The 10058-nt window shown below is 47.7% G+C and overlaps 1 protein-coding gene across 4 annotated transcripts in view; it reads left to right on the top strand.

The window, feature by feature from the left end:
• GRAP2 (GRB2 related adaptor protein 2) overlaps nt 1-9622 on the top strand; it is a 48660-nt gene extending 39038 nt beyond the window's left edge. For all 4 annotated transcript variants that reach the window (XM_065580754.1, XM_065580740.1, XM_065580744.1 and 1 more), the window contains 5 exons: nt 2191-2310; nt 3555-3723; nt 5717-5851; nt 7373-7492; nt 7943-9622. In XM_065580754.1, coding sequence (XP_065436826.1) covers nt 2191-2310; nt 3555-3723; nt 5717-5851; nt 7373-7492; nt 7943-8122 — 724 coding nt within the window. In that variant the 3' untranslated portion in view covers nt 8123-9622. The remainder of the gene's footprint in view (nt 1-2190; nt 2311-3554; nt 3724-5716; nt 5852-7372; nt 7493-7942) is intronic.
• The last annotated feature ends 436 nt before the right edge of the window (nt 9623-10058 follow it).

Genomic DNA, 10058 nt, shown 5'->3' with positions numbered 1-10058 from the left:
AAATTGAAGAGGAGCAGGATGGAGAGGACTGCAGTTGAGGAAGGATTTCTGTGAATCTAAATGCATAGCAAAATGCACTAGCCTGACATGCTAAATACTACTGTGTAACGGATTTACAATCCTTCTCTTTAGATTCACAGAAATCCTCCCTGAAGCTACAGGCCCCCCATCCCTCCTTCTTCGAAAGTGCTGCAGCAGCATTGCAGGAGAGAGGATGCTGGGGGCTTTTCCCCACACTGTCAAGTGTATTGCCAACTAAGATTTTTTTTATTATTATTATTTGCAGGGCCGGCTTTAAGCCGATTCACCCAATTCCTCAGAATCGGGCCCCGCGCCTAACAGTGCCCTGCTCCAGGGGTCCTCGGTGGCATTTCGGCAGCAGGGGGTCCTTCGGTACCCCCCGCGGCGAAGTGCCGCTGAAGACCCGGACCACCACCGGATATTGGAATCGGGCCCCGCGGGTCATAAAGCCGGCCCTGATTATTTGCATATTATTACCCTAGGGCAGATGTTAGAAGAGCTGCTCCTGTAGGTACTGGAGGGATTGTTCTCTCTGGGAATGCCTGTGTGCCACTGCCCTCTGTTGGATGGAATTTAGAAGACCTGCAGTATTGCCAGTCTCAAGAGAAAAATCACGAGTCAGATCCCTCCAAAAATCATGAGATTGGCCCAAAAGTTGTGTGTTTTGGTCTGTCTTTGATTTCTGAACTCCCCCTGCCCATCCCCAGGGTGTGTGAGACAATTAATGTTGCCCATGCTCTCAAATGGATTAGATAAGGTGATTTTGGCCCTGCTGCAGGAGCTCTCACCTCCATATCTGCCCATCCACTGCCCAGCAATTCCGTCCCCATCCCCATAAATTCAGATCTCCTCTGTTCAGCCCCTCCAGACCCACACCTTGTCAGGTCAGCCCCCCAGCCTCACTTCTTCTCCTCCTGGTGTTCTTCGCCCCCTTCTCCCAGGTCTGGGGGTCTGCCGCGGGGTTGTTGCTCCCCTATGCCCTTTCTGCTGCTACCAGGCTGGCGGTGGCAGGGGAAACGGGGGAGGAGCAGAAGCGCTATCCTGTGCCAGTTGCTTACAGGAGGGCTGGGAAGAGGAAGGAGTGGCACCATCCGGAACTGCTGGGGGCTTCTGCTCAGGGCCGGCTCCAGCGTTTTCCCCGCCCCAAGCAGCAGGGACAAAAAAAGGCGCGATTGGTGGCACTTCGGCGGCAGCTCTACCCTGCCGCTTCATTCTTCGGTGGCAGGTCCTTCCCTCCAAGAGGGACTGAGGGACTCGCCACCAAATTGCCACCGAAGAGCCGGACGTGCCGCCCCTTTCCGTTGGCCGCCCCAAGCACCTGCTTGCTGCACTGGTGCCAGAAGCCGGCCCTGCTTCTGCTCCCTCCCCTCCTGTGAGAATGGCTTCATATTGCTATGGGGTGGGGGGTAGCTCTTCCTGTAGTAGCTTTGATTGCTTGCTCAGTATCAGGAGGCAGGCAAGTGGGGCAGGCAGCCAGTTGGAGGGCTTAAATTCACGCAAGGTCGTTGCCAGACTGGCTCCTCCAGCCCCAGACAAAATTATGTCGCTGGTGGAAAAAATCCTGAGAGTTGGTGATAATGTATGTATGTCATTATGTGTGAATTCCATCTACTGGCTGAGCTGTGGGACTTGCTCTGTTAGCTCAACAAGCAAATACAGGCCTGTATTTTTGGCGCCAAAGTTCTCTCCTTCCATGCTGCATGTACAGGGTTTGCTGAGGTGCCCCCAGGGTGTTACGCTATCAGCTTTTCCCTGGCACACTTGGAGCAGTGGAATCAGCCCATTCATTATGCATCTCACATAGGAATTACGTCTTCACTAACCTTTTCCTCTCACACACACAGATGTAATAGCTGGGCTGAAACATTTCCACTTTGATCCTTTTCTGAGCAGCAGCAGCTCCTCATTTTGAAAGTTGTTCAGGCTGGACACTGGGAAGGGGGAAGGAACTTGGTCTTCATAAAGGGCCATTTTCTCCATCTCTGTTTCTATACACCATACTTCGAGAACATGCATTGTTAGCAGGAGACAATCCTACCGAACCCTCTAGTCCCTTTCCCTTCTCCTTCCCCTACCTCTGCTCATTCCCAACCCTCCTCTCATCTCTTCCCTTCTTTTTCTCTAATCCATTTCCTTATTCACATGCATGTGATTTATTCCCCTTGACAGCTGGTTTAATGAAGGGATATCCCGCCATGAGGCAGAGAACTTACTCATGAGCAAGGAAGTCGGCTCTTTCATCATCCGAGCCAGCCAGAACTCCCCTGGTGACTTCTCCATCTCTGTCAGGTACCTGCTACTTACAGTATCTTTCTGCTGTTTCTGGTTAATGCTGCTGTCCTTAGCCTCCCCTTGACAGGATGGCAGTGCCTTGGGAAGCTTGCGTGGTGCCAGTCAATGGAAACAAGTGAGGCATCTGCTTCTTGGATGTTTCTTTTTCCATTAAAGTGACACAGCAAATACCCCATCCCAAAATCACAACCCCAGCTGTCCTGCTCCTTCTGAAGCAGAGCAGAGCGCATTCTGTGGGCCATCTCCCACCATGCAAAACGTGTGCCTTTCAGGTATGGGTTTTTTTTTTTTTTTTGCCTAATGGCTTTAGTTACTGGCCAAGAATGCTGTTTAATATCCATTAGGAGGTGACTTGCACCATTAATTTATTTCACATAGGCCACTGAGCAGCCACCAGACGGGAATGGCTTTCAATCGCTGTTGACCAAATTGCACAGGAACCAGCAGCTTAACAATTATGATAATAAAAATCCTTAGCATTTATGTAGCACTTTGAATACTGAAATGCTATATGAACATTGACTAATAAATCAAAAAGACTCCATTTCCCAGCCCCCTGGGCCTCTTACTCCCTATGCTTGTTTCCCTTTTCAGCCACTTATTCTAATCCAGCCATTCTCAGCCTTTGTTTCAAACCCAACACTGCCCCCTCCTGCGTGAACCCAGCATGGCCCTGCATGGCACTGGGACTGCAGACGGTTCTTCAGAGGGAATCCGTTGTTCCATTGGGCGCTGGTGGACGTTATGCAACAAGTATGAAGGGGTAAATCTCAGTCCTTTGCCCCATCTTGTCTAGGGATTAACCTGAGGAAAAATACCTCAGGTAAGGTTATAATCTGGTGGCGCTCTTTGCTTAGAGCCAACACAGGTCCACTTGTTAACGGGCACCGTGCTGCTGCCTTGCCCTCTTTTAAATAAGGTGCAGAATGAAGCTTCTAACCATTTGTGGTCATAAAAGATCCCATGACCCTTATTTTGAAAGTAAAGGTCTGAGCCCCAGTGCCCTGTACTGATTCTCCCATTTGGCCATGCATCCTCAAGGCAGCTGCATTTTTCTGGTTGGTGAGTGATTCCTTTACATACAGGGTTACGTTCAGATCCAGTGTATCCAGGTGCAATGCCACTGACTTCACTTTCCACGAGTCCAAATTTGGTCCAAAGTCTGCAAAGGGCTTTTGGATTAAAGGTATATGAGGAAAGTAAAATTATCGTCTGATGTTCATTTCTCCACTTGATCACAGGCATGAGGATGATGTCCAGCACTTCAGGGTGATGAGGGATACAAAGGGCAACTACTACTTATGGACAGAGAAATTCCAGTCACTAAACAAATTGGTGGAGTACTATAAGACCTCCTCTATCTCCAGGCAGAAGCTGATATTCCTGAGAGATGGGAGCCAAGAAGAGAAGGTATGCCCAGGGTTCTCAAACCATCCCTGAAAAACACAAGTGGAGAAAGCCATCTCATGGGATGAATTTAGTGCTAGAATGTTGCTTCTGGAGACCTTCAGTAGAATCCCAGTCAGGTCTCTAGATTGGAGGGCCTCTCAGCCTAGATTTTTGATTGATTGCATCATAAACACATTATGTAACTTAATGAGATTCGCTGTCTCCATTTACGACAAGCTGAAGTCTGCAGCAGGGAATGCTGCAAATCAGGACTGAGAGGCTTTGCCAGAGCTGTGTAGGGGCCCAAGGACTGGAACTGCAGGACATGCTGCAGGTCAGGATTGAGGTGCATCAGCATGAATAAGGGGAGCCAGGTCTAGCTTTAAGAAGGGGTGGTACAGAGTAGCTGCAGGAACACTGATGTGTTTAGGGGCTCAGGGATACAACAGGAAGGGGATCACAGGGCAAACTGAGTTTATTGGCAGAATTAAGAGAAAAAATTGAATTTGGTTTCTTTCCCTCCTTGAATGGACTTTGGGTGCTGCCACTGTTATAGCTGAACGTTTGACTGCATTGAGGAATTGCTTCTCTCTTATTAGTTACAGAACATAGCAGGGTATTGTGGAGGAATTGGGGACAGGAGGTAGAAGGGGTGGCAAAAAAGGGGCATAAAGTTGTCCCAGAATTCCAGAGATGTGAGCACAGTTTGTGAGTTCAAGGAAGAAGCAACAAAAGATGTTTGTGGAAGCAGGGAAATCCCTGTTCACCGAATGCCCATTTGGTGGTTCTGTGCCAGGAAAATGAGGGAATGACGCAGCACAGGCTGCCAGCCATTGCACACACAATGCTGAGAAAGAGAGAGAAAACACATGGTAACTACAGTAACGGAAGCACTGCTTAACCAGGAAGCGGACTCTGGCATTAAATTACCAGGATGTGTGGTTAGAGACAAGGCAGAAAATACATGACTTGTTCATTGTGGCAATAAAGTTTTATCAGCTCCATGTGGGACATTCTTTTCAGCTACAAAAGGGCCATAGGGTTTTTCAATCTGATAAAGGGTTCTGTGTTGTTGACTCCTTCTAGACCACTTATCTGGCTTTTTTTTAAAGCATTACCTAGCTGTAAGGGAGGCCACATATAGGAGAGAGCTGACAGCAGAGGAAGTCTGCACAGGGCAGGAGATATTGTATTAGTAAAACAATCTGTTGAAGGTGGCTCAGAGCAGGGAGAGGGAGAAAGGGGGATGATATTTGTGCCAAGATGTAGACAAGTAAATGAAAGAATAGGGGAGGGGAGGTTGCAGCCAATGCTCCACTGCATTACTGTGGTGATGAGGGTTTGTACAGCGCCTAGCACCATGGGGTCTTGGGCCACGACTGGGGCTCATAGGCAATACAGCAATGATAATAATAATTAATAAGTAGAGCCAGATGCAGAGACAAATTAAGTCTGAGGCCAGAGTTTTCAAAAGAGCTCAGCCCTTGGGGTGCATGTTGGATCCTGAGCTCTACTGAAAATCTGGCTTCATTGTGGGTGCTGAGCCCTTGAAAGTCTGGGTCTGGGCAGTTAACCAAACACAAGGCCTCACAACCACTTTTATTTACAGTGGGTAAACAGGCCCCAGACATGCTCTTCTCTTTCTGTAAAATGCCTCAGCCACACATGATTGTTTACTGGAGGGAACACTGGGGCCCAACTCACCTTGAGTGTGTAGTGAGGGGACAAATGCAGGCTCCAAACCCATCCATGTATTTGGGCTCACAGCCCCAAATCCCCACTTGCACTTCTGAGGGGGAGTGGCTGTGGTGAAGAGACAAAATCCAGGATCCCAGATTTGTCAATTTGTTCAGAGGAGCAGAAGTCCTCCTTTGCATAGGCCCTAGGATTAGGGAGAGTAGTGGGAAGACAGAGATCTGGGGAGGGAAAGGGACAGAGTAATGATTGCCAGAATACCAGCAAGGGCATTGTGGGAAGCAGACCTGGCCCAACCTTTATCATTCTCCCCCCTAAGGAGAGGCGTGGTGGGAGCCTGGAACGGGGGCTACAGGAAGGACTCCGCCTGAGTGGAGCAGCTGGAGAAATCCGAGCATCAATGTCCAAGAGATATGCAGATCCCTCACCACCCCTGCAGCAGCAGCAGCAACAGGTATCACTGGGAAAGAGGAGTTAGCTGGGATGAGCCTGGGCTGCAGAACATGCTGGTCTCTGCTCACTAGGAGCCGGGCTGTTTATCTAATTGTTTAAGTGCATCGCCATGACTGCTTCTTCACATTGTGATGTAGCATCAATGTATAGTGTCAGCATGGTGACATCTGGTGGACTGAAATAAATATGTGAACTTCTATTTTGTCCTCTAATATCAGAGTTTATGGGATGGACCTGCAAAAATCCTAACTCAACAGGCAAGTGACACTCTAACTGGAGGGCTGGGAACAGCAAACCCAGTCTTGCAAGAATGGCCAAGTATGGCAAAATGTTGAGCTTGGGACAAGACTGAAAGTCATATTGGGAGCACAGACCAACACTCACCCACACACCTATCTAGGAAAGCCTCTGAAGTCTCTAGGACAAGCCCAACTGTGCAGCCCGTTTCTTTTGCTATGTTGTGGTGATAAGATTCGGCACCATGGTGCATGTTGGGAATGGGAAATGAGTTGATTACCATTGGGAAAGTTTGGTTTCTTTGAGCACATTCCACATGCTCCCTGTTTCTGATGTGAGTCCTGGGTTCTCTCTTTCTCTGCTGGGAGTTCCCGGTGTGTCATCCTTCAGTCCTGGGGCTGGCCAGAGATGGTGAAGGTGCATGCAAAAAATGCTCTTATTGTAGGGATGGGAGGAAAGAGCAGTGCATGGTGCTGCCTCTACAATTGTTCCATATTAATTTGGGTGGGAAATGGCTACCATGGGGAGGAGGGGCTGCGTAGCAGGAGATGCTGCAACAATATTGGCCTCATCTGAGGAGAAGACTGTTCCCGCTAGGGGAAGAGATCCAAAACCAAGCCTCATAGGGCAAGAGAGTCCCAATAGAGGAGGGCCAAGGACACTCTGGGAGAGGCCAGTTCTATACCCCATCATTCAGGAGCAACGTTATATAAGAAGTGGACTGTTGGTAGAATAATACAACTTGTCACAAGATTGGAGCCTGGGCCCTTTGAGACAAATCTTCCATGAGTCATATTTGATACAGAGCAGAAATACTTGTAAGAGAAAAGTATACCAAAAAAAAAAATAAATGAATCCTGTGTCTCTGAGTTTGACTCACTCTGACACTTCCAGACAGGGACAATTGACATGCAAAGTTGGATCCAGTCACACTGACCTTTTAGGCTGACTAAGGTGCAGGCATGACCAAAGGGGCATTTGAAATGCTAGGTACTGAGAAAGGAAATTGGGAAGCTGTACCCAACTGCCCAGCTTGAGATTCTTGGTCCAAACCAAAGGGCACAGACTAAGGAGTCCTTTCCTGTTAGGTGTGTTGCTTGCAGCCCAATGAACACCTGGGAAACAAAGACCTAATAAATGGAGACAAGAAATTACTCGGCGGCATTAGGTGACATATGCACTGACTGGATCCTGAAACCCTGGTACCCAGTAACTGAATCCCCACCCCAGTCCAGTTGCACATCGGAGTATATTAATGGCTCTTCTCTTGCACCTCACTTTCTAGGACAGAGGTGGTGGGAGCCTGGACAGGAAGGATGGGCTTCATCGCCTCAGAGACCATGGAGAAGGGAGTGCAGCATCCATGTACCGGAGACAAACCGAACCATCATTTCAACAATCACAGGTAGGTGGTTTGCATTATATGCCCCTGTCATCTACCTGATCCCTTCTCTCAAGGAAACCACTATAGAGGCTAGGAGGTTTACTATTCTCTGGGAGAGGTCAGGAGGAGGAACAGTGTATTATACCTGATGTGATGTCGCACATCCCTGTCACTTTCGAAGAAGTTTCCGTGGCGTGTGCGCCATTCCTGTATGCCCCAGCCACTTGAGTTCTACTTTGGGGAGCGAATATATTGAGAGGGATACTGGGGATTCCTGATAACTTGAACCTACCCTCAGGTATCTCTCTTATTCAGGCTGTACTTTCTGGGGTCCTGATGGCTCTTCCACTGAATTCCATACTGGTATCATGGTTTCATATCCCAGCGTTGCATTTCTTGCTCTTTTTGGTTCGTGTTGTGGGGGAGATTCATAAGAATTGTGTCTGACCTCTCCTGTCTCCTCCTCCTCAGCAAACACTATGGGTCCAAGCCCTGTATGACTTTGAGGCATTGGAGTGTGATGAGCTAGGATTCCGCAGTGGAGACATCGTAGAAGTCCTGGACAACTCTAACCCGTGTTGGTGGAAAGGGCGCCTGCGTGGCAAATTGGGTCTCTTCCCTTCCAACTATGTTACACCAGTGACCCGGTGATTCTGCAGCATTCCAAGATGCGTTGGGATGGAGTTGCTCTGGCGTGTCGGGGGCAGAGAGAGCATCTGCCATGCAACCAGAACATACCACGTTTTTATTACAATAATAATTTATTGGCAGCTGATCCATTGATTAGTTAATATTAAAGGGATCTCTGGAGAGCGGTGGGGGTTTTCTCTCCTTTTACACTCCAGTGTTAGAGGGAGCAAGAATCCTGGATCATCCATGAGGTCTTGCTGGATCCTGCCTGCACTGCCATCATTTTGGCAAAATGTTGCTAACTCAGACTTTGCTAAATTAGATAAGTCACATGGGAACCCACCTCAAGCAAGCCAGGTTTCAGCTTGTAGGCAGCCCCACCTCCTCCAACATCTGAGCACTACCTTTTGGACCTTGCGACATGCCATCTAGCAGAGGAAGGGATATGGTCCTGTAAACTGGTGTACAGAGCAATCCAATGTGGAACCAATATGTGGGGGGAGAGAGAAACCAAGTTCTTTGCAGCTTCTTATAGACCTGCCCTCATGCACTCCTGCCCATACCACATGTACTCCTGTCCACTGTCCAAGCTGCCTTCCAAGATATGCTGCACTTTCCATTAAACAGTCCTGTAAGGGGGCCTGGCTTTTCAGACAAACCAATAGTCACCAGCTGGAAATATGGTGGAAGTCACCAATAGTTTTGTTAAATTGGATTTTTTTTTGTGGTATGTTGCTGCCTAAAAATCTTCCTCCTATATTTTTGGGAATCTGGAATCCCTGTTTATATAACCTTGAGTTGCTGGTAACATGCATCATCCACCTCTGTGTATCTATGTGAACACACACACACAAACAAATATACATACACACACTCTCCTGCAAAGGTATTTGATCATTGCGGGGTGGGCAGAAGACAACCATATATTGTCCCAATTTCACATCCCTGATTTTCCACCCGCCCCTCTCATGGCCTCCAGCTTCCCCATACCTAGCTTCTTTTTCACCTCTCCTGAGTATCCATCTCTTGGGTCTCTTGTTATGAATATTATCATAGTGCCAGAAGCAATCTCTAGCTAGCACTATTTTGATGCCAGATTCCAGGCAGGGCTACTACTCTACTTGTGGGAATGCAGTGAATAAAGTTGCAATCAAGAACAGTCTCCTCTATATACCTGTTTCCTTTGAACTAAATAAGGTAAATGCCCAACACATTGGAAACAAGATTGAAATTTTAAAAAAGGAGAGAGTTGTACAAATCACCAATTGTGATATAAATTAATTGCAAATACACATTTAAAATGATCAAAATCTTGAGCGAGAGCATTGAGTAACTGCTACTCATGCAAGTTGAAATTTAGCAAGCTGCCTGAATAAAATAGTTTCCTACCATGTTTAAGACCTCAGGAGTCAGCAAGGAAGTGCTGATTTCAGTTTATTTGGCATGAAAGAAAACACAAACCAGACCCATCAGTAAAAATGGACTTGATAAAGGATAAAACCAATGGGGGAAAAAAGAAAAGAGGAGCCAGGCTGAATGCCATCTAATGACATGGCATAAATACCATTGTCACAAGATGTGCAACATTTGCTGTTCTTGAGCAGTAAGGAGCTTTTCTGGAATGCTTGAGGGAACTGGAACAAATGAAGTACAGTTTAAAAAATATAAATATAAAGAAGAATATTGCTTATAAAGGCAGGAATAGGTATTGAGAGCTTAACAGGAATTTGGTCAGGGGCATCATTTAGGTAGGGTGGGGAGATGGGGGAGGGAGAGTTGAAATGTGTGAGCAGTTACCATGTGTGAACAACTCAGACACCAGATCCAGAGACCAGCTCTGCTCTCTGAAACCTTTGGTGTTTGGAGCCCCATGGGCAACCTGAAGCCTCCACTCCCCAACCTACGCAGCCCAGCTGCAGGGACCCACCTGTCTGACTGCAGCTCTGCTCCAACCTCA

Source organism: Chrysemys picta, chromosome 1 (assembly GCF_011386835.1).
Source record: "Chrysemys picta bellii isolate R12L10 chromosome 1, ASM1138683v2, whole genome shotgun sequence".
NCBI lineage: Eukaryota > Metazoa > Chordata > Testudines > Emydidae > Chrysemys > Chrysemys picta.
Note: the sequence above shows the minus strand (reverse complement) of the source record. Positions and strands in the feature narration are given on the sequence as shown.